At 45.7% G+C, this 27,169-nt stretch overlaps 1 protein-coding gene and 1 long non-coding RNA gene across 2 annotated transcripts; one reads left to right on the top strand and one right to left on the bottom strand.

Annotated features, from left to right (window-relative positions):
* Positions 1 to 817: 817 nt before the first annotated feature.
* LOC310830301 lies at positions 818 to 4,843 on the top strand. Its single transcript, XR_014557560.1, has 2 exons — positions 818 to 2,558; positions 3,151 to 4,843. It is a non-coding gene; the product is annotated as an uncharacterized lncRNA (long non-coding RNA).
* Positions 3,945 to 25,278, bottom strand: ARL5C (ARF like GTPase 5C). Its single transcript, XM_083709968.1, has 6 exons — positions 25,136 to 25,278; positions 16,458 to 16,518; positions 14,498 to 14,645; positions 10,062 to 10,145; positions 7,781 to 7,932; positions 3,945 to 5,805 (listed from the first exon to the last, which is right to left on the bottom strand). Exons 1-6 carry the CDS (start codon positions 25,179 to 25,181, stop codon positions 5,757 to 5,759), a joined length of 540 nt encoding a protein of 179 aa, XP_083566094.1. The 5' UTR covers positions 25,182 to 25,278; the 3' UTR covers positions 3,945 to 5,756.
* Between the last annotated feature and the right edge of the window lie 1,891 nt (positions 25,279 to 27,169).

Raw genomic sequence — 27,169 nt, 5'->3', positions numbered from 1 at the left:
AGATAGATAGATAGATAGATAGATAGATAGAAAGATAGATAGCCAAGTGCTATTTTAGGAAACAAAATAACACAAAAACTAACGGCAGCCAGGGAACAAAAGATAAAAGGACTCATTTGAGGAAACACGGGAAGCATTTATTTATTTATACCATGTGCACTAGACTATAGACATTTGGAGCTCTTTCTTTCTCTTGAAACCCTGAAAATACTGTGAAGGAAATATATGCAGGAGAATGGAAACTGTACAGGCGACATTCCACTTACGCCATCTAAAAAGCCTGCAAACAACCTCTTAAGTCTCTGGAAACCCTTGGGGGGGGGAGAACCAGCAGCACTTACCAGACGGGCATGAATGGTGGCAGTGGTGGCTGTCAGTCAAACTCCGCCAAAAGAACCCCAAATTCCACCACAAACGTCCCCTCCAAACCTCTTTTCCCAACCTTCAAAATTCTCCCCAGACCTCAATGGTTGCTGCAAAGGGTTCTGGGATTGCAGTTGCAAAGGCTCCTGGGATTCCTAGCTGCTTTCCTTGCTCTTTTCGCACCCTTTTCGCGGTTTAAATTTTATTATTTATTTCCCTGCACCATGCCTATACGCAGTCATGCGCCTAAATGGGGAGTCACCTATAGTTACTGAGGTGGCTTAAGCCTGTTAGTGACTCTCGTTCTTTGCATCTAATTGGTTTTTTCATCTTTTTTGAGTTTTTACGATCAAAGAAATTTAAGAAAGATTCTTTTGAAAAGTAAAGGGGGGGAGACCACCAAACTATAGAGCAGTTCACAACAAGCATATGTTGCAAATACCTCTGCACTTCCTTTTCAGGTGCTGAATTGTGGTAAATGTGTCATGCTTAATGATATCACCAGGGGCCACCCCTAGTTCTCAGGTTTGGGACCTTAAATCTTGGGGTTTGGGATACTCCTGACCTGACAACCCTATATATTGCTTAATTCTGCCACACCTGCACCTCAAACCACAATCCCAGCAAAATCCACGACTTCTTTAAACGATACTGAGAGCTGAATCTTATGCTCTGCTTAGAGACCTGAACCATTGTTATTATTAATAATTTTTTACAAAGCTTCCAGGCCTGCAGACATTTCTCAGTTGGTAGACTCAGGGCTTTTTTTTAGCCAGAACTCACTGGAACTCAGTTTCAGCATCTCTCAGGTGGGCGCCATCGTCATTATAAGAGAACAAGGGAGGCGTTCATGGTGAATTCTAGCACCTCTTTTTCTGTATATAAAAAAATAGCACTGGGTAGACTGATAAGCTAAACACACATTATGAGGGAAAACATCGCGTTATCATTTTATAAAACCTTTTTGCACTACTACGAGTGAGATAAAAGTGGGGTTTTCCTCCACAACACCCAAGATGGCAGCCGGACAGTAGAAATGTCATGTAGTTCCAAGTCCAAAAATGCAAGAACAAGCAAGGTGTGAAGCGAGATTTGTGATGGTGCAGATGAGCCCTGGGTCAGGCCAAGAGCCTCCTGGCAACTCAAAAAGTACTTTCTAATTATAGCAGAGCAGCCAAGACACAAAAGGAAGAAGGTAGTCAGTGTTCTGTGTTAATATTTGTTTTCCACATGTTTTTCCTATAGTGAGGCTTTGATATTGACTCAAAATAACCTGCCAAATATTTGATTACAAATCCCCCATTGTAAAAGATCTGAGCGGCCTTGATTTGCAAGTCTTCATGTTTTTCCAGGGCTATCAAGTTATCCTGTTACTAGGGCCGCCCCACCCATGAGGCAAGATGAGGCAACTGTCTCAGGCGGCAAGGTCATCAGATCCCAATGTTGGGTTGTCTTTCTCCGCACTCCTCTGCTTGTCCTTGATGCAGATCTTCCCAGGCAGGGAGGGAGGCACCATTTTGGGGTTCTCCTCAGGTGCCGAAATGTCTTGGGCCAGCCCTGCCTGTTACATGACCAGGGTTGAGATTAACCACAAGCAATGAAGGGAAGGCAAGAACTGCAGCTTTGCATGATGCAAAACTACACAGCGGAATTCCTTCCTAATAAGTGGTATGCAAAGTTACAGCATTGCAGGACCCCCTATGAATTCTTAGTGGCCTGAGAGAGATTTGGGGTGGGCTGGAGAGACTTTTCCTACCAACAGGTCGTCTTTCTGCATAGCTCTTTCTCCACAAAATGAACACAAGACTGACTGAAGCCCCTAAATTACCCTATATGCCAGCCTTACAAGCCCCAGTGATGTTTTGGACTACAACTCCCATCACCCTTACTAGATCCAGACTCTTTTGGATGAGATCAAGTTCCTAGATCCATTTCAATTGGGATCCAGATCTGGCTTTGGAAAAGGACACTACTACTTTGGTTGCCTTTGTCAGGAGAGAGATGGAGAATGTGACCCTGTTGATTCTACTTGATCCCTTCAAAACCATCAACCCTGGGATCCTTCTAGAGCGGCTAGAGAGTTGGAAGGGACCCCAAGGATCATCTAGTCCAACCCCGTTACGAGGATGGAACCTGCAACCTTGGCTTTATCGCCACCATGCTCTAACCAACTGAGCTATCCATCTGAATTGGGAGTAGGTCATCCTACCTTACTTTGCAGATGGGTGTCTCCTGAGGGTGGGTCTTGGTCAGCCCAATGAGTCCTCTAAGGTGGGCTATCACAGGGGTTGATTTTATCCCCCATGCTAAGTTCTAATCAAAATTCTGATTGGGGTCCTCTGGGGAAGTTGGACTGCATTGTCATCAATGTGCTGGTGGCATGCAGCCGGGTGGCGCTGTGGTATAAACCACTGAGCCTCTTGGGCTTGCCGATCAGGTCAGCGGTTTAAATCCCGTGATGGGGTGAGCTCCCGTTGCTCTGTCCCAGCTCCTGCCAACCTAGCAGTTCAAAAGCATGCCAGTCCAAGTAAATAAACAGGTACCGCTGCGGCGGGAAGGTAAACAGCGTTTCCATGCGCTCTAGTTTCCGTCACGGTGTTCTGTTGCGCCAGAAGCAGTTTAGTCATGCTGGCCACATGGCCCAGAAAGCTTTCTGTGGACAAACGCCGGCTCCCTGGGCCTGAAAGCGAGATGAGCGCCACAAACCCATAGTTGCCTTTGACTGGACTTAACCGTCCAGGGGTCCTTTGCCCTTTACTTACCATTACTTCTCCTTTACATCCCCAGGTGTGACAATGGATGTGCTAGACTGGCGTCTACGCTCAGTAATGGACTGGATGAAAACCAATAAACTGAAACTAGATCCAGGACTGCCTCTGGAAGCTGTGCAGAAATTGCAGCTAGTGCAGAATTCAGCAGCCGGATAGCTGACCGGGTCCAGGAGAGGACCTCCGGGCAGAGGTATACAAGGGAAATAAAAGGCAGGCCATCCACCTGCCAGAGGACTGGCCTAATCACAGATGCTCCAGATGACATTACAGTGGTACCTCGGGTTACATACGCTTCAGGTTACAGACTCCGCTAACCCAGAAATAGTGCTTCAGGTTATGAACTTTGCTTCAGGAGAACAGAAATCGTGCTCTGGCGGCACAGCGGCAGCAGGAGGCCCCATTAGCTAAAGTGGTGCTTCAGGTTAAGAACTGTTTCAGGTTAAGTACGGACCTCCGGAACGAATTAAGTACTTAACCTGAGGTACCACTGTATTAGTCTGCTCAGAAAATACGGTTTACCATAACCCAGTTTTAAGATTTGATGCACCAACCCGAGTTCTGTGCTTCAGATGAGGCTTACCAACCGCAGCACCTGTATGGTTCCAGGCAAGGAATGGCTGTGATGCCACTCTGCAACTGCTGACATCTGCAGGTGCAGGTTGCATAGGATCTTGATAAGTCACATGATACTGTGGTGGAGCAGGAAGTCACACGCAGTTGTGGCTTGGGTCAACATGGGGCAAAGGTTTTGCTTGCAGGAAGATCTGACAGTAAGTAGCAAGTCACGAATGTGCAAAATATAAGGACACATTTAATAAAGAAATGTTTTAATTAAAAAAAAACCTCCAAACTGATCATGTCTGGAAATATTAAAAAGAAAACCCACAATGGGAGAATGCTTAAAATGTGTGAGAGGGAAATCTTTCTCTGTTAAAACACAGCAGAACTTTCCAGTTACAGACTACATAATTCCTGTACCTTTATAAAGCATATTGTACAGCCTCCAAAGCTGGGTGCCATTTACCACGCTGGAGAAACCGAGGCACTACATGTTAGTTTCTATGTCTTGGCCCACACGTGCAGCAGCATGTGGTGGTCACACAGTTGAGTTGCCAGAATGGACTGCACCATTTGAGACTGCATCCTGAAATCACACTTCTGAATGTATTATAGTTGTAAAACTCTACACAAATGGAAAACTGGCTTAGCAGGCAAAAGGGCTGTGCCAGAATATTCTCTCTCATATGTGAGTTTTCTTTGGGGGGGCAGGAAAAGGATTTTTAAAAAAACACGAGGGATGCCACTTTTGAATAACCCCTCATCTGCAATCCAAAATGGTCCCATTTGCTGTACTGCCTCATTCTGTTACATGTGTAAAGCACATTCACAAAAACTGCATATTAATTGCAAACGAAAACAATTGTTTACAAGGCGTACAGTCGCCAGGGGGTTGTGGCCGACGAAATTCCACGGAGCAGTCCCGTTGAAATGACGAACCTAAGCAAATTATGTGCATTCATTTCAATGGGTCTCCTCTGAGTAGGAGTAACATTGGGTACAACCAGCCATGTCTAGTCTGGCCCCAACCTCTGTGGCTTGCAGCAGGGGTTTTGTAGACTCTCAGGACCGGGCAGTGATGGGGCTGAGTCACATGTGAACTCTTGTTCCCCATTCCTCCAAACTCTCCTGGTGTTTGCACAAAGGTTTAAAAATAAGCTTGTCATGCCAACTTAGCAAGTTTTTCTTCCTTGCTTAGCTTATGGTGGTAGTGGTTGACCTTTCTCCCCCCACACGAAAATTCTGCCACTCTTACTGGAACTGCTTTCTGTGTACACCACGGCTTCCTACAGATTTCATGTCCCAGACTTGCCTTGGCACGCCAAGAGAAATCCCCCTCAGAAGATGCAGCTGAGACAGCTCTTTCTCAATCTCAGCAAGCCAGGTTCGCATGCAAAAGGAAGGAGGTCAGGACTCTAGCAAAAACGGATTGGAAAAGAAGCACCAAAGAGCAACTCAGTGCCCAGATTGTTCTGTCATCTACTTATCCACAGTGAAATGGGAACAACCCTTTGGGGACACAAAGAATCAGCTCCAGAAGTCTCCTCCGCAGCTTCTCAATGTGGGAAGCCCAGCCCAGGTATGTCAGAGCCCAGAGCGAAAGGTCAAGGCATACGGTTTGTGTTGATCCCACAATCATAAAGCAAAGCATGTTTCTTTTTCAGGAAGGCTGAAGGCACTATTTGCTTTTTTGATGCTTAGCTCTTTCATAACCTTTCCCCGCCCCAAACAAGGCTGACATTTTGAAAAGGTGTGCTTGAGAAAAGCCGTTAAGTTTTCTCCCTTCCGCCGTGCCGTGAAGAATGGTCCCTTTTCGTAAGGCAAAGTCGGTCCAAGAAGCAGCTCCCCTCCCCCATCTCTGCAGGCACAATTCATAATCGCTTTCTATAATGGTCCATGTTTTAAGAAATGTACAAAATCAAGTTCTGGTGGCTTTGGGAAGAAAAGTGGGGGAGGGAAGTGTCAAGGTCCAGTAAGTCCTGAGTGTTTGTAAAAAACCCCAAATGGAAATAAATACATGGACAAGTTTGTTTTTCCTCTTCCCAAAAGCAGCTTTGGCTGATGTCACTTGGCTGCAACTCTAGAAATCATCCATTCTAAACCAGCTGGAAGGCTGCAGGGAGCAGAGAGAAAGAGTTAGTGCTGGGGAAATCATAAAGCACAGCTCCTAGTAACCAACCCATATTATCACTGCTGTCTGCCAAGGGACAAGTACCTTGTCTTCCTCCTAATTTATTCTTCTCATCATAAAGGTAAAGGGACCGCTGACCATTAGGTCCAGTCGTGACCGACTCTGGGGTTGTGGTGCTCATCTCGCTTTATTGGCCGAGGGAGCCGGCGTACAGCTTCCGGGTCATGTGGCCAGCATGACTAAGCTGCTTCTGGCGAACCAGAGCAGCGCACGGAAATGCCGTTTACCTTCCCGCCAGAGCAATTTATCAACTTGCACTTTGACATGCTTTCGAACTGCTAGGTTGGCAGGAGCAGGGACCGAACAACGGGAGCTCACCCCGTCGCGGGGATTCGAACCGCCGACCTTCTGATCAGCAAGTCCTAGGCTCTGTGGTTTAACCCACAGCGCCACCCGCGTCCCTTCTTCTCATCCTATCTCCATTCTAAACCCAGACTGAGGGCTCACCCACACTGTCCTCCTACTTTCCTTCGGGGAAGCGTGCTGTTTACTCAACATCAATCAGTTTTTCTGCAGACTGACATTTGTTCCAATTCAGTGGCAAACTATAGAAAGCACAGAACAAGCGGAAAACCTCTTGGATTCTTACTTTCTAGACCAACGACAAGCAGAACTGAGGATGACCCCCGAGTCAAAAATGGTGAAGCCACATTATCAGAAATAACAATAGTTGGCTAAAGTGGGGGACGGAATGGACAATATTTTTCAATTAGAAAAATATTAGTGCAGTCACCAGATTAGAGAAACCTCCAATCAGTTATATGAGTTTTCACTGATTATAGTAAACGAATTTATGTTCATAAGAAAGAAACAAGACTTTGTATAGCATTCCTCCTTCTGTCTCACCCTTTATGTCTCCTTTATGTCCCACAATCAGGATGCAGATTTGTAAGAGATAAAAACACTGGTGCCTAAGACCTAAAGTCCCAGGATCCTTTAAAATAAATTCTGGGCAAAATTGGTGAAGTAGCAAAGGCTTATTGAAAGAAAAGCATGGTTAACACAAGCTCTGTTAAATTTGCAAACCTTGTCAAAATCTATGCACCCTATTGTTCTACAGGCAGTTGCTTAAAAACATCCTTTTAAAATGGCTAAGTTATGAATTGAGGTCTTTAGACCTGCAAAGCATTACTAAAAGCATCCTTAAAAATATTTTTTTAAAAACATGGAAAGGCAACATATATCTCACAATATTTAAGATGGCAATTGTAACTTGCAATTTCTTTTATATATAAATGTGTGTGTGTGTGTTGTTTTTTAAACAGCTGGTTTTGGACAATTAAAACAATTTTAATGCACAAATTAAGGGTTTTAGCACTAGAAAACACCAAAAAGCACCAGATCTTGGATGTAGGAAGGTGCTTCGTTTATTTTGTTTTACCGTGACAGGAACAAACTGCCATGAGCCCTTGGATCACACATTCCTCCCTTCCTCCCTCCTCTAGTGTTGTTGCAATTAGCTACACCTTGTCATTTCATCCAGACCTGACAAACGTGGCTAATCATATTTTTTTGATCATTTAAAACAGTGTTTTTCAACCTTTTTTAGGCAAAGGCACACTTGTTTCATGAAAAAAATCACGAGGCACACCACCATTAGAAAATGTTAAAAAATTTAACTCTGTGCCTATATTGACTATATATAAAGTTATTCTCTTGAATAGGAATCAAATAAACACAAAGAAAGTATTTTATAATTACTTTATTATGAAATAGTAAGTAAACAGAAATATGAAAAATTATAAAATACTTTATTTTTAAATTTTTCCCACGGCACACCAGGCAACATCTCGCGGCACACTAGTGTGCCGCGGAACAGTGGTTGTAAAACACTGGTTTAAAACAAGCCCATATCAAACCAGAGATTACGAAACTGGCCTAAATGGGTGGTACTCACCCCTCTCCTGTGAGCGCGCAACATCCCTGAATATGCCACGGGTGGTCTTTGATAGAGCTCAAGGTAAGAAAGTTTGAGATCTCAGAGGTAGACATGGAATTTTTGACATCCTGCTTGTTGGCATAAATCAACACAGCTGCATTACGCAGGTCCTGGGGAGAGGAAGGAGAAAATTCCCCATTTACGTCCAGCTCTCTGACCCACACTACTGCCCACCCAAAACCATAGGACTGACCCATAAAACTAACAGCTTAAAGATATGGGAGTCACGCCATAAAGAAAAGCTCCTTAGACAGCCAAATTAATATCTGTAGTAACCAAATGTAGGTCCATCTTAGGACACCAGAAGATAACGTGTGCAAGATACACATTTGAACTCTGTGTACCTGCAGCATTTGAATTATTTGTCTGACCATCTTCTGTAGTGCTTAGGGTGTCGAACCAAGATTAAAATCCCCACTCAGCCATGAAACTCACTGAGTGATTTTAGGCTGCTCATACCAGTTGTGAATTTACCTGAGGAGATTATTATCTAGCCAATTTACCTGAAGAGATTATTAACTAGCCAATTTGCCTTGAATTTATCTGAGGAGATTATTATCTAGCCAGTTTGCTAACCAATATATGTGGTGGGCCCTTTGCTGAATTCAAGATAAATTACATCCACAACATTCTCACAATCCACTAGCCTAGTAAACCAATTTTTAAAAGGAATAAGATTAATTTGATGGGATTCAGTCTTTAGAAATTCATGTGAGCACCTAATCACTGCATTGTTATTAAAATGCTTACAATTAGACTTGCTTGAACATCAGTTCTAATATCTTTTTCCTGGTGTCAAAAGTCAGCCTGACTGATCTGTAGTTTTCCAGATTTTCCTTTCCTCCATTTTTGAAGATTGGAACATTGTCTGCCTCCACTCCTGTGGCATCTTATCTGTTTTTCAGGATTTCTCAAAGATGATAGGAAAAGGTTCTGAGAGTACACTAACAAAATCCTTCAGTACAACTGATCTGCTCCTAAGACTTGGACTCGTTTAAAATAACTAGGTATTTCCTGGCCGCCTCAGGTGTGAGGAACCTTTGGCCCACCAGATGTTTCTGAACTACAACTCCCATCATCCCTTGTCATTGCTAGGTGAGTTGAAGTTTAGCAACATCTGGAGGGCCAAAGGTTCCTTACTTCTGATGGAGATGTATCATCAAGCACCTTAATGAATATTTGGCCTCTTCCCTGAGGCAATTTGTGCTCAACTGTCAAGCCTGGTCTAAACACGCAGGCAGCAGAATGAGAGGGCAGAATGGAATGCGTTATTCCAGGGTGGGGAATGAATGAGCGAATCTTTATTTGCATGAGGAGAAGGCCACTGCTTGCCAGGTGAAGACTCCCTGCAAAGACTCAGCGGGGAGGGACGGCTCTTGCACAACCTGCTGCCTGCTAAGCTAGCTTTCTACTTGTGGGGTGATTGTTCCAGAGCAGAACATTCAAAAATGAGATCCTCGCCCAGTCTGAAATAAAACAGTCCCTTCGGACCACCACAGAACTCTGCCATCTCAATCGCCATGTGCAAGTCAGGCCTTTAGGCAGCATTAGTCCAGCAACTTCGGTAGAGTTGCCCTATGTCCAGAATTTCCCGGACATGGCCAGAATACTACAGTCGGAAGCAGTGTCTGGGTGGAAATCGCTGATCTGGACGTATGGCAGCCCATGTTGGTAGTGTAGATTTTGGCGAATACAGTGGTACCTCGGGTTAAGCACTTAATTCGTTCCGGAGGTCCGTTCTTAACCTGAAACTGTTCTTATCCTGAAGCACCACTTTAGCTAATGGGGCCTCCTGCTGCTGCCGCGCTGCCAGAGCACCATTTCTGTTCTCATCCTGAAGCAAAGTTCTTAACCTGAAGCACTATTTCTGGGTTAGCGGAGTCTGTAACCTGAAGCGTATGTAACCCGAGGTACCACTGTATAATTAAAAATAGCTCAAAAACTCCTCCCTTTCTCTCTCTCTTGCCAAATCGAGAGAGAGAGAGAGAAAAAGAAAGAAAGAAAGAAAGAAAGAAAGAAAGAAAGAAAGAAAGATGATAGGTAGATATAGATAGTTAGTTAGTTAGATAGATCAACAACTTTGCCCCCCCCCCAAAAAAAAAGCTCAACAAATTGTCCTGATTTTCACTTTCAACCCTCAACTTTGGTTGTCATCAAGCATCATTGGCTCACAGTTAATATACAGCTTGCAAAACAGCCTCACCGTCCCTCTGTACGCTGTGTGGCAAGGCAGACTCACCTCATGAGCAAGCATCTTGTACAGTTCCTCTTTACTCACTGTCAGCCTCTCGCGGTCTGTGCTATCGATCACCAGAATGACAAACTACAAAGGAAGCAGAAAGCACCAAAAGCGATGAGCTCATCTCGGCAACAGAATCCAAAGCTATGGGGCTGAAACCTAAAACCTAAGAAGGCTGGGTGCTGTTGTTTGATCCCTGTCAGGAAGCTCTCCCCACCCCACAAGGCTCCACTTCTGTGGAAAGACCTCCCTCTCCTGAAGTTCTCCTAAGTCCAGCTTTTTAGTCTTTCAAATGGCATGTAAAAAAAATTAGGCAATCTCCTCTTCTGCAAGATGTTCTGGGGGCTCCTCCAAAACCCTCCTGGGGGGTGGGCGGGCTGGAGAGAGCCCCCTTGTGGTAGCAGAAGACCTTGCGCCTCCAGTTTTTGTTTTCATTTAGATTTGTTTGGGGGGGGGGTTATTGTACAGTCATACCTCGGGTTAAATGTGCTTCAGGTTGAGCACTTTGGGGTTGCGCTCCGTGGTGACCCGGAAGTAACGGTGTGCGTTACCTCCGGGTTTCGCCGCTCGCACATGCGCAGACGGTCAAAATGACATCACACGCATGCGCGGAAGCGGCAAATCGTGACCTACACATGGGCAGACACGCAGTTGCGGGTTGCGTTCGCTTCTGGGTGCAAATGGGGCTCTGGAACGGATCCCGTTCATATCCAGAGGTACCACTGTACTGCATTATGAAAAAATAAAATTTTATGGAACAAGAGGGGGAAAGAAGAAGAAAAAACAACATCAAAGTAAAGCTGGGCAAAACCTCAAAAAAGCCAAGGAGTGGATGGCAGAGATCATAGCTGAGCAGGAATTTGGTTATAGGCTCTGTATAGCTCCTGGCTCTGCCGCTTAGAAACATTGGAATCTGCCCTATACAAAGTCAGAACACTGGGTCCATGTAGCCATGTCTACACAGGCTGGCAGCAGCTCTTGGGGTGGGGGTTCGGATAGGAGTCTTTCCCCATCACAACTTGGAGATTTGGGGAACTGAACCTAAGTCCTTCCACATTAGGTTTTCCCAGACTTGGGTCTCCAGCTATTTTTGGACTACCATTCCCATCACTCCTGACCACTGGTCCTGGTACCGAGGGATGATGGGAGCTGTAGCCCCAAAACACCTGGAAACATAAGTTTGGGAAACCCTGTTCTACATGCAAAGCAAATGTTTTACCCCTGAGCTACGGCCCTTCCCGGTCGCTTGCCATAAACAGCATCAAATTTATGCAACATAAACACACAGAAACAAAAAGTGCTCAATTTATACATGCCAAGAAATTACGCATTTGAGTACCAAATTAAAATTTTTGTCGGAGGGGTAGAGAGAGAAAGAATACACAGAGCCATCGAGTTTTCTCAACTTCTCCCATAAGCGATACATAATTGGTGTGAAAACTGTTTTAAAAAGGGGTTTATTTTGGGTGAGTAGATTGTCTTGCGTTGTTGATCTGGTGCCTAGGCAAAAACTGAGAAAACACATAGACGGTGGTTGGGGGAAACGAAGGGGGCGGGAACATTCTGCTTCTAGAAATGTCAAGAATGTCCTCTTGGCAGTCAAACGGACGTGTCTCGGCCTGGCTTTGTTCTGCCAGAGCAGACGGAGAGCTGCGTGTGACGCAGACAGGGCTCAAGTCTCGTTCCTCCCAACAAAATATTATTTTAGCCTCATTCCCAACGACCTGGGAAGAAAGGCTAGCAAAGCCTAGCTAAGCACGGGTTAGGGAAGGTATTTTGCAGTGTAAATATGCCAAGAGGGATAAAATAGTAGACAGAACACGGCTATTTGGGTTTGAGACAACTGTGAATACTGTTAGAGGAACAAGGGAAACTGCCTTTGACTGAGTCAGACTGTGAGTCCATCTAGGTTCGTATTATTTATACAGCCTGTGTGTGACTCTCTGGGGGTTCAGGAAGGGTCTGTCTTTTCCCTTCTCTACCTGCAGATGCCAGAGAGAGACTATGGGGCTTTATGTATGCAGAGCATGTGCACAGTGACTGAGCTATGGTTTTTGCCAGAGGAATCTACCTCATACTGAATCGATAGCTATTTAATGCTTGAAACCACAGGCCACTGCAAGTACAGTGGTACCTCTGGTTGCGAACGGGATCCGTTCTGGAGCCCCATTCACAACATGAACAGAACGCAACCTGTGTCTGCATGTCTGTGCGGGTCGCAATTCGCCACTTCTGCGCATGTGCGTGACGTCATTTTGAGCATCTGTGCATGCGTGAACAGCAGAACCCGGAAGTAACCCTTTCCGGTACTTCCGGGTCGCCGCAGGACGCAACCTGAAAACGCTCAGCCTGAAGCAAACTCAACACGAGGTATGACTGTACAATAATATACGCAAGCATACAGCACAAGTAAATATAATCTTCCCTTAAAATCAGATCAAAGTTATAATCCACCTTGGAACTTCTGGGGGTTCACTCTTTTTAAAATTTCAGCTTGCTCAAATTAACACGTCGCCTCTGCAAACTACTGACACTTGGGTTCAAAATTACTGTGTGCATTTTCCACGCTGGAACTTCAAACAGCGCAAGTTGAGGGGACAGATATTTCTGTTCATCAGATAGCAGGTGAGTCAAGATGTCCTGAACTGGCCACCAACTACATTGCAACGTGAGACAATTTCCAGGCTAGGCAGTGCAGAACACAATGAACTAAACCCATGACACCAGCCTCCCAAACTTGCACTAGGTCACAAACTGGTCCTTCCAGCCCAGTGTTGTCTGCAGCAAGTTGGGGAGAAACTCAAGCTGAGCCACCTCATTTGGCCTAAAAGGAAATTTTGGCCAAGCCATGCCCACTAGCCCTACAGATGATGTCAGGTGTGGCGCAAGCTCCCTGCTGAAAGTCCATTAGCTGATGTGCCTTTGTAACTATGCAGGTGAAGGAAAACAGGTCACCTGATGTCATTGTGACATCAGGTACAGTGGTTACTCTGGTTAATAACTTAATTTGTTCCGGAGGTCCGTTCTTAACCTGAAACTGTTCTTTACCTGAAGCACCACTTTAGCTAATGGTGCCTCCTGCTGCCGTCACGCCGCTGCCGCTCAATTTCTGTTCCCATCCTGAAGCAAAGTTCTTAACCCGAGGTACTATTTCTGGAGTCTGTAACCTGAAGCATCTGTAACCTGAAGCGTCTGTAACCTGAGGTACCACTGTAATTGACAGGCAGGGGTATCATCTGTCTCAGCTCTACCTGGTATACCAAACCTGAGATCTTCCACATGCAAAACATGGCCTTCACTGAGTTATGGCTCTTCTCCAGCCAGAATTGTTAAGCAGCCACTAACACCTAGATCTCACAAACAGCAGGCCAGGAGGCTGTGAATGGACAGCAGCACTTCAGGTTGCAAGTGGGAGCTCACAAGACTGAGTGCAGCACAACTTGCCTAAGGCAACTTAGTGAGCTCATGGTCGAAACATGATCTGTAGCTCAGCCTTAGTCACTGTCCAAGGCAGGGAACCCGGAACCCTAGTTTATATTGGGAAGGAATTGTCGTCCAGGTCTAATTGGCCAGTGACCCTACAAGGGCACTTTGAGTCTTCTTCTAACTGCACATGGCTCAAATAATCTGCATTTCTTTACAGGCACCTTTTTCTGTAAAACACCTAACCCTCTGCTAATCTCACCCCAATCTGGATGGAACAGGTTGCTTCGCAGAAGGTGAATGGGTTGAGAGGATCATGCTTGCATCCAGGTAGGTAGTTCAACAGGGAGATGTGATGTCTTCTAGGGCAGAGGGTGACTCATTCTGGATCTTCTCTACGCTGCAATATTTCTTTTCATGGAATCAGAACTGGGAAGTGCCTAAAAGGTCATCTAAGTCCAGCCCACTACCAGTCCAGAAAATCCACTTCTGCTACAGCCTGCCTGATAAAAGTTGGCAGCCCAGCTTCTGCTAATAAGGCAGAGCATCTTCCAAGGTTGTGCCATTAGGAAATTCTTCTAATGTTTAGTCTAACTCCTTAATTTAGGTAAATGTACGCCTGACCGTTAGGTCCAGCCGCGGACGACTCTGGGGTTGCGCGTTCATCTCACTCTATAGGCCAAGGGAGCGAGCCAGTGTTTGTCCGCAGACAGCTTCTGGATCGTGTGGCCAGCATGACTAAGCCGCTTCTGGAGAACCAGAGCAGCGCACAGAAACACCATTTGCCTTCCCGCCAGAGCAGTACCTATTTATCTACTTGCACTTCGTGCTTTCAAACTGCTAGGTTGGCAGGAGCTGGGACTGAACAACGGGAGCTCACCCCGTCGTGGGGATTTGAACCACCAACCTTCTCATCGGCAAGCCCTAGGTTCTGTGGTTTAGACCACAGCGCCACCCGCGTCCCAACCCCCTAATTTACTTTTGCCTTATTTGGCTGAACCTATGCAGCTCACCTCTGTGTTGGAATAGTAGGTGTGCCAAGTAGACCTCAAGGTTTCCTGCCCACCAATGTCCCACATCAGGAAGTGTGTCTTGCGCAGGACGATTTCCTCCACGTTGCTGCCGATCGTAGGAGATGTGTGCACAACCTCGTTCATTAGGCTGGAAGGAGATCAGAGAAGTAAGCTGCCTGAGCCCTCAACAGCTACCTCGCCACCCTCCAACCTGCTAAAATGAGCTGGGCTTGTGAGACACGATGGCCTTCCTCCCCTGGCTCCGATTAACAATCTACAACACCTTGGAGATGCTGGGAAGGCTTGTGACACAGGATTCCTCAACCCGAAAATCTACGGAAGTGGCTAGACTACAACTCCCATCTTCCCTGGCGATTGGCCATGGTGGGTGAAGCTGATGGGAGGCCACCAACATTTGGAAAGGTCCAGACTGGAGGGTAAGGCTGATTTCCGGCAACAATAACCCTGCCTTGGCATTGGGGAGCTGTGCAATACACAGCTCTGTGCAATACACAGCTCTGTGCAATACACTTTGTGCAATACACAAAGGCCAATGGGAAAAGGTTGTTGTGGTTGTTAAAATTTGTATACCGCCCTATACCTGCAGGTCTCAGGGTGGTTCACAAGATAAAATCACAATATAAAAATACAAAACACATTTTTTAAAAAAACTCAAGAATTCGCCCCTCCCAAACACATTTTTTAAAGGGCATTGGATGTCAATCAGCCAAAGGCCTGGTTAAAGAGGAATGTTTTTGCCTGGCTCCTAGAGGTATACAGTATAATGAAGGCGCCGGAAGAATCTCCCTGGGAAGAATATTCCACAGCACAGTGTCCAACTCAAGGCCTGAGGGCTACATGTGGGCTACATGCTGGCTAGGGGTGATGGGGGCTGGAGCCCAGGAACCACTGGATGGCCAAAGGTTAGCCATCCCTGACCTGCATTAAACCAAAAGGGAGAGAGAATGACGGACTTCTAAAACAAGTGTAGGATGGGGAAGTCCTCCCAACAGAAAGCACTTTGTTGATTTCAGCTGAATCCCTATTAGGTCCTCTTAGATCCCAGAATGCAGATTTCCTTCTTGAGGTTTAGCTGATCTCTCTCTCTCTCTCTCTCTCTCTCTCTCTCTCTCTCTCTCTATTTTATTTTATTATTTTATTTTATTAATATTTCAGGTATTATCTTTGGGTACAAAGAGTTGTATTCAGCTAAGTTCTAGTGCCACCCATAGTGAGTGCTACCCATAGTGAATTCAGTTGCACCATTTAGGTACAAAAGGCCCATATCTGCACGTCACACAATATTGTGAACAAGCAACATGCAAATGTACACTGTCTGGTCACTTCTACTTTGCTCCTTTACTGGGTGCGAACAAGAGAAACTAACCAGGAAGCCTTGGCTTCCTGTTATGTCCAAATCAGTAATTGTCTTCTCCTTATCAAGCAACGATTATTAGTCAGCTGTTGGCTGCTATCAGGAAGCCGAACAAACCATGAGTCCTGGTTCAGACATAACAGGAAGCAAAGGCGTCCTCGTTTGTTTCTCCCCATCTCGTGAGAAGAAAACTGGGAGCAACTGGTCAATGCTCAGCAGACATTGCATCACGATAAGAGTGGCTCTTTACAATGTGCAGACATGGCTGCTCCCCTCCTGTATGAATTTCCCCATGTGTGAGGCACAGTTTAGCCCTGACATTTGAAACAGGCTCAGTCTTGCACCAAGTCCCAATGCAACCTGTGTATGCACCATACATCTAAAGCACATTTAAAGCAAACTCCCCCCTCAAAATTGGAGTTTACTCTTCACAAAGCTATCATTCCCAGCAGCCTTAAACTACAGTTCCCAGGATTCTTTATGTGGTTGCATTAAATATATGGTGTGCATGCTTCACAGAACCCCTCCTAGCTAACCAGTAAGTTGAACATAAATAAAAATTCAATGTGTGATGGAGGTACTCACAACTGGTAGAGGATGGTGGTTTTCCCAGCATTGTCCAAGCCAATAATTATTACTTTATGCTCTAGAGGGGAATAAAACACAACAGATGTTCAAGATTTTGATAAATAAGTTTCTAAGGAAAATACAGTTTGAGATTTATTTAACTGGTCCATACATTGAACTGGGATCGGGGAGTTGGGGAAAAAGTAAAGTTGAAGGGTAGCTTTTTGCCCAATATCACCAATGAAATCATGGCTGGGGGGTGGGGAGCACAGCCTTATACTGTTTTTATGGACTCAGTGGGTAGTGCTGTGGTCTAAACCACAGAGCCTAGGGCTTGCTGATCAGAAGGTCAGCGGTTCGAATCCCCGTGACAGGGTGAGCTCCCGTTGCTCTGTCCCAGCTCCTGCCAACCTAGCAGTTCGAAAGCACATAAAAGTGCAAGTATATAAATAGGTACCGCTCCGGCGGGAAGGTAAACGGCGTTTCTGTGCGCTGCTCTGGTTTGCCAGAAGCGGCTTAGTCATGCTGGCCACATGACCCAGAAGTTGTCTGTGGACAAATGCCAGCTCCCTCAGCCTACAGAGAGCGCAACCCCAGAGTCGTCCGCAGCTGGACCTAACGGTCAGGGGTACCTTTACTTTCACCCTAGAATCATTTGCATGCACAACTTTAAACAACAACAACAACAACAACACCTGTACAGTGGTATCTCGGGTTACATACGCTTCAGGTTACATATGCTTCAGGTTACAGACTCCGCTAATCCAGAAATAGTGTTTCAGGTTAAGAACTTTGCTTCAAGATGAGAACAGAAATCGTGCAGCGGTGGTGCAGCGGCAGCAGGAGGCCCCATTAGCTAAAGTGGTGCTTCAGGTTAACAATAATTTCAGGTTAAGTACGGACCTCCGGAACGAACCTGAGGTACTACTGTAGTTGATTAAGAGATTTCCAGGGGTGCCCCACTCCTCAGAAATGTCATGGGCCACTTCAGTAACACTTTGCTCTTTTTACCAAATTTAGACTCCACACATGTACCAAACATGCTTATTCACAGCTATTCTGAAAGTTCTACCAGTCTGAGTCAGTCATCCCAATCAGGTTTCGACTTTTGACTACTAGGTGAACGTGACTTTTCTCAAACTCTTCCAAGGAGCTCACCTCTCTCAGGTGACCATGCGTTTTACTTCCTCATCCTCTGGTATATTTCGTTTGAAGGGTTGCCTATCTAAGTCCAGTTAAAATGTCAGTCACCCCAAGAAGGCAGAAAGGGGGAGGGAGGGGAGCTGAACATGCCCATCATCAACAGTTAGCAGCTAGAGAGTACAGTAGACCGAGCAGCGATGTTGGGTTCTTCCCCGTTCTGGCACAATAGACTGAATTTCTATTTAGGTTACAGTAATTCTTTCGCCTGCCAACCTAGCAGTTCGAAAGCACCTCCGGGTGCAAGTAGATAAATAGGGACCGCTTACCAGCGGGAAGGTAAACGGCGTTTCCGTGTGCGGCTCTGGCTCGCCAGAGCAGCGATGTCACGCTGGCCACGTGACCCGGAGGTGTCTTCGGACAGCGCTGGCCCCTGGCCTCTTAAGTGAGATGGGCGCACAACCCCAGAGTCTGTCAAGACTGGCCCGTACGGGCAGGGGTACCTTTACCTTTACCTTTAATTCTTTCTAGATTTGCATCTATGCCATAAATGTGCATGTGCGAATATTGTGTGTGTGTGTGAGAGAGAGAGAGAGAGAGAGAGAGGGAGGGAGGGAGGGAGGGACGGAGGGAGGGAGGGAGGGAGGGAGGGAAAGATGTGTTTCCTAACCTTGCTTGAAGAAGTGCAAAGTGCCCCTTTTTCTGCACACTTTCAAAGCAGCAAACTGAAAAAGGAAGAGTTAGGAATGGAAGCTGCATGACCCAAACTCTCCTTGGCAGCAATGGCAGTAAAGCAGAAACCTATCATCCTCTGGCTAGCATACTCCCCTGTGCACAAGAAGACTACCGCCATGCTGCCCAGGTTTCAGTGACAAAGAGCAATTCAGCATTCTTATAAACAGAAACAGAAAGTTACTTATGCAAAGACGCTTGGTTGTCATACATGCATAACCTTTTGCAGCTGAAACAGTGGCTATACATGAATAGTTTAACTGGAAGACAACAAACAACAGGCATAATATGTCCTGGAGCATCCCAAACTCAGCTTTTTCCCATGCCAGTGTGTTCCTCTCTAGACATCCTTGTGCAACTGCCAGGCCCCATCAACCCAGCCTTGCATCCTCACAGAACACCCCGCCCTCCCGCTGGGGAGCTGTCATTACAAATTACTGTCAATGAATCAAACTCAAATAGCAACTGTTTGGCACAGATCAGAGGAGCACCAACACTGGAGAAACTCGCAGTGATGTACGAGTTCCTCTCTCTGTTTCTATGGGTCCGGCTCTGTTTCTATACTTCCAAAAGCTGTGGCATCCACATCGACCAAGCAATCTTTTGCTATCGCACATAACACCAAGCTATGGTTTACTACAGTGTTTCCCAACCTTGGGCCTCCAGCTGTTTTTGAACTACAATTCCCATCATCCCTGACCACTGGTCTTGCTAGCTAGGGATGATGGGAGTTGTAGGCCAAAAACATCTGGAGGCCCAAGGTTGGGAAACACTGGTTTACTAAACCTTAGCTTAGTGGTGTCTTTGAGTGTGGTGTCTTTACTGCCAACAAAGGACCCTTGTCATCCCTTCCAACTCTACAATTCTATGAAAACCATGATCTGAAGCCATGGTTTGTTCTTGGGTTATGAACCTTGATTGTTTTAACTGTGGCATTATGTGTGTGACCCCAGTCGCCTTCCATAACCATGGTTTCTATGACCACCCCACCCTAGATTTTCACCAAACTACAAAGGCACAAGGTAAGAAGAGCTGGGGGGCGGGATCCAAATTTGGGGTAATAAAGCCATGGTTTGTTTGGTCACCTATAGGATGAGTTGTGGTTTGTTTCAAAAACAAACAGTGGCTTAGTATTAGGAGCCAAGCAAACCAACACGTGGACTGCAATGTGTGTACTCACTTTGTCATCCCCTTTTTTCATTACAGTGGTATCTTGGTTCTCAAACTTAATCCGTTCTGGAAGTCCGTTCCAAAACCAAAGCGTTCCAAAACCAAGGTGCACTTTCCCATAGAAAGTAATGCAAATTCGTTCCAGACTTTTAAAAACAACCCCTAAAACAGCAATTTAACATGAATTTTACTATCTAACGAGACCATTAATCCTTAAATGAAAGCCATAAACAATGTACTGCAGATACACAATCAATTAATCTATCAATAGCTGAACTGGGTTCCACACAGTCGCAAAAACAAAAGAAAAAGAGCCTCAAAAACCAAAACACAAAATAAAAAGCAGACAGACCTGAACGTAACACTCAAAACGGAATTGTGGCACCCAAATCGGAAGCGTAACACTCAAAACAGAGCATGTTCGGCTTAAGAAAAAAGTTCGCAAACCGGAACACTTACTTCCGGGTTTGCAGTGTTTGGGTTCCAAGTTGTTTGAGTACCAAGGCGTTTGAGAACCAAGGCGCCACTGTACTTGCCCCTTGCATTACCAAGAACCTTAGAGAGCTCAAAGAGGAACCACAATTCGAACTTAAGCTACAAGAAAGCAAAGACTTGGAAGCAAACATTGCATTTCCAGCAACCCCCAGCCAGTGTAGCAAGGGCATCAGAGCACACAATTGTGGAGTCCAAAGGATGCCTGGAGCAAGGGAAAAGTTTGGCACAAGCTGCATATGGCCTTTATACTTCTTTTTATTCCTATCAGCAAAAAAAATCAGGTACGAACGGAATTTCACTTTCCTCCGCTCCATCCCTTGGGCACTTTAGAAACCAACTATGCAGCAGAGTACACAGATGAAATTGGGACACAAAACAAACAGGTTGTACCTGGTTATGGCTGAGGTTAAAAGCCAAGACTTCAGTGAACAACTCCCCACCTGACAAGTGTTTTAGTTCATGAACATTTCAGGAAAAGTTTGTTTTACGCTGCAAGTTGTAGATGATAATCTGTCTCTCCCCATCTCCCACATACGGCTAGGCCAAAAATTCCATATATGGCCAGATTAGGTAACAAGAAAGGCTTTTTTGTTGTTTTTGGCCAAGAGCCATGTTTTAAAATATCAACTCCCTACCTATTAAGAAAGTGTTTGGTGGCTCCATCAGATAAACAGTTAAATTGCTTTCTGGAGAAGGAAGGAAATTCTACTGCAAGGTAAAGAATCAACACAATGGAAGAATTGGTTTTCTCCAGAGACATATCCCAAGACTGGCCTCACATAACAGACTCCATTAGTGGTTTTGTTATGTTCTGTGGTATTTTATGCATTACGACTTGCTGTTACTTTAATTAAGTGTAGCTTAGTAATTCTTTGTTGCAACTGTCAAGTGCAAACTGTTCAATTATTATTTGCTGAAACTTAATTTTACTGATTGCTTTATTATATTCTAATGGATGATCGAATATTGCTTTATTTGATATACACATGTAGTTTATTTTAAAGTTATGATTTTATTATAACTTGTTTGCATTGGCTCAGATTGTTATGAGGTGTGTGGTCTTTGCTGTGTATTTTGTTGTTTCTTCAGCTTACAAATCACCTTGTATAGAAAGGCGGTTTGCAAATTAAAAGTGAAGAAGTGAAGAATTAACTGCATGGTCTCAAACGTCAGAAATAACATGTGAGACCTGTATGTGTGCGTGCGCGCACACACACACACACACACACACACAAAATTGGAATTAAGGAAACCTTTTCAGTCAAGGGCCACATGTGCTCATACAGAGCCCCCCAGGGGCCAGATGCAAACTAGGTACAGTCACACCTTGGATCCTGAATGCCTTGGTACTCGGACGTTTTGGCTCCCGAATGTCGCAATCCCGGAAGTGAGTGTTCTGGTTTGCGAACGCTCTTTGGAACCCAAATGTCTGTGCGGCTTCCAACTGGCTGTAGGAAGCCATGCCTTGGTTCTCAAACATTTTGGAAGTCAAACGGAGATTCCATTCGACTTCCAAGGTACAACTGTAGTCTTTGTTGTTGGCATTGCAACACAAGCTAACACAGTGACGCCTACATCAGGGATAAACGGCCTATGGCGTTCACAATGATGCTGAACAACAGTACCCATAATTCCTTGGGCCATGCTGGCTAGGAGTGATGGGGGCTGGAGCCCAGGAACCACTGGATGGCCAAAGGTTAGCCATCCCTGACCTGCATTAAACCAAAAGGGAGAGAGAATGACAGACTTCTAAAACAAGTGTAGGATGGGGAAGTCCTCCCAACAGAAAGCACTTTGTTGATTTCAGCTGAATCCCTATTAGGTCCTCTTAGATCCCAGAATGCAGATTCCTTGAGGTTTAGCTGATCTATCTATCTATCTATCTATCTATCTATCTAAAGCCGTGCCTTGGTTTTTGAATGTTTTGGAAGTTGAACAGACTTCCGGAACTGATTCCGTTCGACTTCCAAGGTACGACTGTACAGCAATGGATGAGACTCTTGCCTGCAGTAGGCTAAATTCCAGCTGCGCAGAAGCCAGAGGTTTCAACAAACGAATCTCACCATCCATTGCAAGCAAGAGGCATCATCACACTTCAAAGACACATCTTGCTAAGGAAGAGCACCCAGGGAGGGTAAGGAGCAGGGCAAGAGAATGTCTAATTGCCATTTTTGTTTTATTTTCCCAATGATGGACTGGCTGTGATTGATTCTCAGTTAAACATCCAGCTGAGATCTTCAAAGAAGAAAAGTTGCTTGATCCAGGAACAGCCCACATACAGTGGTACCTCGGGTTACATACGCTTCAGGTTACACACTTCGCTAACCCAGAAATAGAGCTTCAGGTTAAGAACTTTGCTTCAGGATAAGAACAGAAATTGTGCTCTGGCGGCACGGCAGCAGCAGGAGGCCCCATTAGCTAAAGTGGTGCTTCAGGTTAAGAACAGTTTCAGGTTAAGTACGGACCTCCGAATGAATTAAGTACTTAACCCGAGGTACCACTGTATATATTTGGCTATTATTAATGGTGACTGCTCCTGCTTAGGCTGCACAGAAAAAGCATTTTGGTTCCAGAAATTCATTTCGATTGTGCAGATAACAGATAGAATTCTACAGGATGTGGTGTCAGTGGGTAAAAACAGTCCCGATCCAATGATCCCAAGGCATGCACCGCCAGATGGTGGAGATGTCAGGTGCAAAACACACCTGGCTAATTTCGAACACTGACAGCCTCTTTCAACCTGGGGCTCGGGACTACGACCTCCATCAGCCATAACATGGCTTTGTTAGTGGAGGCTGCTGGGAGATGTAGTTCTGCAGGACTCCAGGTTGGAAAAAGGCTGCATTCTCTGGCCCAGGACAGCTGTGTGTTCAATACATGCACACACACCAGTTTGTAGCACTTTGAATGAGGTCTGCCTGCACACATTTGCAAGTATGTGTGCATCTTACATGCAGGTTTGTGCCTGCTTTGTGAAAATATTCACAGGAAAATATTCTCCTACTAACACATGCGATCACAAGTGTTTCTACAGGAGCGTGAAGGAACCTCTGCGTATAAACATGTATTTAGAAGCGGAAATGCAAAACTTGCCAGCATGCAAGTGGTGTACAAGACAAGAATATCTCACAAAGAGGTCTTTATCACTTCCCATCCCCCAAGGTCTTAAAAGGCTCTGAGCAGAAGTGGGTTTTTCATTGTCAGACAAAAGGGCCTCACCAACATGAAAGATGGTCTGAACAAAGGATGGAAAATCCTCTTGCCACCAAACACCTGCCTGAGCAAGCGAGCTGTACCAAACACAGACAACAAGAGGAGCTGTGCCATCCCCCCTCACACAAAAAAGAAAACCTCTGAACCTTCCACAGTTTCCTGTAGTCACCAGGAGGAGGGTGGTGGCTTCCTCGCATAGCCAACACACAACATTCCCCAAGGAAATGGATTTGTCTAGATCAGTGGTGTCCAAACTTTTTTCAAAGAGGGCCAGATTTGATGAAGTGAAGGGCCGTGAGGGCCGACCAAAGTTGTTAACCTTTTTTTAGGATTGAAATTGTTGAGGTTTTTTTAGGATTTTACCTCAGGAAATAAACTATAAACTGTCACAGGGGCCGGATTAGGCCCCTGAAACGAACTTTGGACATGCCTGGTCTAGATCCACTTGCTCTATTGTCCGTCTGGATTCAAATGGAAAATGCACTGAGAGGTACAATAGCTATAGGTTTTCCTCCTCCCAATAACTTCACATTTAAACGCGGCTGTCAAAGGAAGCCTTTGCTCGTTCCCTTGTCCCATCTGTTCCCCAACAGACTTTCTCCTCCTCTGCATCTAAGACACACACACACACACACACACACCAGACACTTCACACACACCCCAACCTGCCCTCTTAATAACACAAATCCAGTCACTGTTTTTTGCCCTCACCAGACAGAAGTTATTTAACCTAGCAAGCGTGCCAGGCACATATTGAGTTATGCATACGTCAGCTGGCTCTATACACCGCAGCCCACAAGTAAACATCAAAGATGCTAATTGCTTCAGAGAAAACGCTGCATTATAGATGATCAACAGCAACGTCCCTCCAAGCTTTCAAGATGTCACCTCAGAGTTGGAGGGGACCTCAGGGGCCATCTAGTCCAACCCCCTGCAATGCAGGAATCTCAAGTAGACCGTTGGATGGCAGATGCCCACACAGGTGTCATTCTGACTCCTGCCACTTCATAACATGGCAATCTCTTTCCACCGATAACACAATTTAGGCACCCCACACCCACAGAAGGCTCCTTCTGCATGGTGTATTTAAAGCAGCATCATACCACTTTAAACAGCCCCCACCCAAAGAACCCTGGGAGTTGTAGTTTGCTATGGGTGCTGAGCAATGTCCCTACTGTATTTGCTTCACAAAGCTATGAAATGGTCCACCCCACCCCACCCTTTAACAGGGAACTCTGGGAATTGCAGATTTGTCAGAGGAACTGGGGGTCTGCTAACAACTCGCGGCACCCTTATCGAACTACAGCTCCCAGAATTCTTTGGGGGAATCCATGGCCGTTTAAGGTGGTATCATAGTGCTTTATATGTACAATGCAAACGAGGCCACCGTGCCAACTCTCTCGCACCCAAATCGCAGGAAAAGCCATTCTTTCCACAGCAGCCCAAGGCTCCTTCTGGTGTGTTGAAAAGGTCAGGGCTCGCCTCCCCCTCCCCTCCATTTCACCCTCCCAGATGGCCTTAAATTCCTTGAAAGGGGACGAGGAGGGGAGAGAAAGTGACTGAAGAAAGGACAAAACAAACAAAACAAACGCGGAGAGAAGACGTTGTGGGGGGAAGAGAGATGAAGGCGAAACTGGCGAGAGGGGAAGAGAAGCAGCAAAACAGAGAGGAGCAACTCTAGAGAAACGAAGGCAGCCTAGGAAGAAACCAAAAGAGGAGAGCAAAAGAAAAGGAGGAATGGAAGCCGGGGGGGGGGGGGAAATCCCGCCAGGGAAGGAGAAAAATCACACAAAGGAATGGAAACCAGAGCGAAGTCCATAAAAAGAGAAAGGAGGATGGATGCAAAGTTTGCAACGAAAGAGAGGAAAGCAGAGGACGGGAGGAGAGGAAGGGGGGAGGAGGCTAGGGGCGACGAAAAAGCGTGGGAAGGCACAGGGGGTTCCTACCGCGGCTTCCGAAAACGCTCAGCAGCTTCGCGAAGAGCTGCCCCATATCGGAGCCCCGCAGCCGCCTAAGCGAGCCTTTGCCCCAGCCCCGCTTTATAGCCTCGGCCGGTGACGCGGCCAGGGGAGAGGCGCGCCCGCGCTCCGGCTCCTCCTCCTCCTGCTGCTGCTGCGCGCCTCCCTCTCTGCAGGGATTGTATTATTATTTTTCCAAAAAGTGGGGGAACTCCTCCGGCGCGAGGGAACCCCGGGCAAGGGCAGCTGTCTGAGGATGAGAATGGCAAATACTGGGGGGAACGGCGCACAGGAAGGGCAAAGTTTTTTCCCGGATGGGAGGAGAGCATGTGCAAAGTGCTTTTGCTCCGGGCAAAGCACGAGGCTCGCCTCCTGTAACCCCCCCTCTCTGTCCTAGGAACCAACTGCTAGGAGTCTTTGCCCCCCCCCCATAAAATAGTTGACAGCATCTTAAAAAGCAGAGACATCACCTTGCCAACAAAGGTCCGTATAGTTAAAGCAATGGTTTTCCCAATAGTGATGTATGGAAGTGAGAGCTGGACCATAAAGAAGGCTGATCGCCGAATAATTTTTTTAAATTACTTTTTTATTCAAAATTAAAACAAAACATATTATCCAGAAACATATCATCCATATTTTCCCCCTTTTTTTCTCCCTCCCCCTCCCTCCCCCCACCCCCACTTCCCTCAGTTCCAGTCCTTGATTTCTCTAAAAATGCTATTTTCTGCATGTTACACAGTTGTATAGATCCTCAAACTATTTAAGTAATAATTATCAATAAAAAGTTTGTGAATGCTTATTCAAAATCAGCCAAGGAGTCCAGTTCGCTTTGTTGCATCTTCAAATACGTTGTAAAGGGTTCCCATTCATCTTTAAAGTCACAGTTATCCTTGTCCCGTAGCTTGTATGTCAGTTTTGCCAGTTCTGCATAGTCCATCAGTTTTTCTTGCCATGATTCTTTAGTTGGGGTTTCTTCAATCTTCCATCCTTGTGCTATTATCGCATACATGAAGATGTTTTCCAGCTTTTTTGGCAGATCTTTCCCTACAATCCCTAATAAAAATGCTTCAGGTTTTTTAACACATGTTAAATGGAACATTTTCTTCAATTCATTATATATCATTTCCCAAAAATTTTTAATTAGCTTAAATCCCACCACCTATGATAAAATGTCCCCTCCTTTTCTTTGATCGCCAAAGAATTGATGCTTTTGAATTATGGTGCTGGAGGAGACTCTTGAGAGTCACATGGACTGCAAGAAGATCAAACCTATCCATTCTTAAGGAAATCAGCCCTGAGTGCTCACTGGAAGGACAGATCCTGAAGCTGAGGCTCCAATACTTTGGCCACCTCATGAGAAGAGAAGACTCCCTGGAAAAGACCCTGGTGTTGGGAAAGATGGAGGGCACAAGGAGAAGGGGACGACAGAGGACGAGATGGTTGGACAGTGTTCTCGAAGCTACAAACATGAGTTTGACCAAACTGCGGCAGGCAGTGGAAGACAGGAGTGCATGGCATGCTCTGGTTCATGGGGTCACGGAGAGTCGGACAGGAGTAAACGACTAAACAACAACAACAAAATAGTTGAGGGACCCAGTTCCATAGCTGTCAACTTTTCCCTTTTCTTGCGAGGAATCTTATTTGGAATAAGGGAATTTCCCTTTAAAAAAGGGAACAGTTGACAGCTATGCCCGGGTCCCCCCCCCCAAAGTTGATGGGCATTGGCATTCAAATAGCGTGTATGATCGATGATGTGAGGCGGGGCTTATCCCCACTCAAATATTTTATTCAGGTTGGCTCCCCTGCTGTCTTTAGTGCTACAAAATTATTGGAACAGAAGGAGACCCCTAGGGATTTCTTACCCTTCCCATCAAAGGAATAAGTCTGGTATTTAAAGTGGGTGGAGGGGCGTGCACATTGTATTGGCTTTTTATCGCATTGGGTTTTCCTTCCTCCTCATCCCTCCCAATCACTTTTCCTTTTCTGCTGTGCCTTTTAGATTCTAAGCCTTAGGCCAGGGAG

This window comes from Podarcis gaigeae (assembly GCF_964106915.1).
Source record: "Podarcis gaigeae genome assembly, chromosome: 13".
NCBI classification, from domain to species: Eukaryota; Metazoa; Chordata; class Lepidosauria; order Squamata; family Lacertidae; genus Podarcis; species Podarcis gaigeae.
Note: the sequence above shows the minus strand (reverse complement) of the source record. Positions and strands in the feature narration are given on the sequence as shown.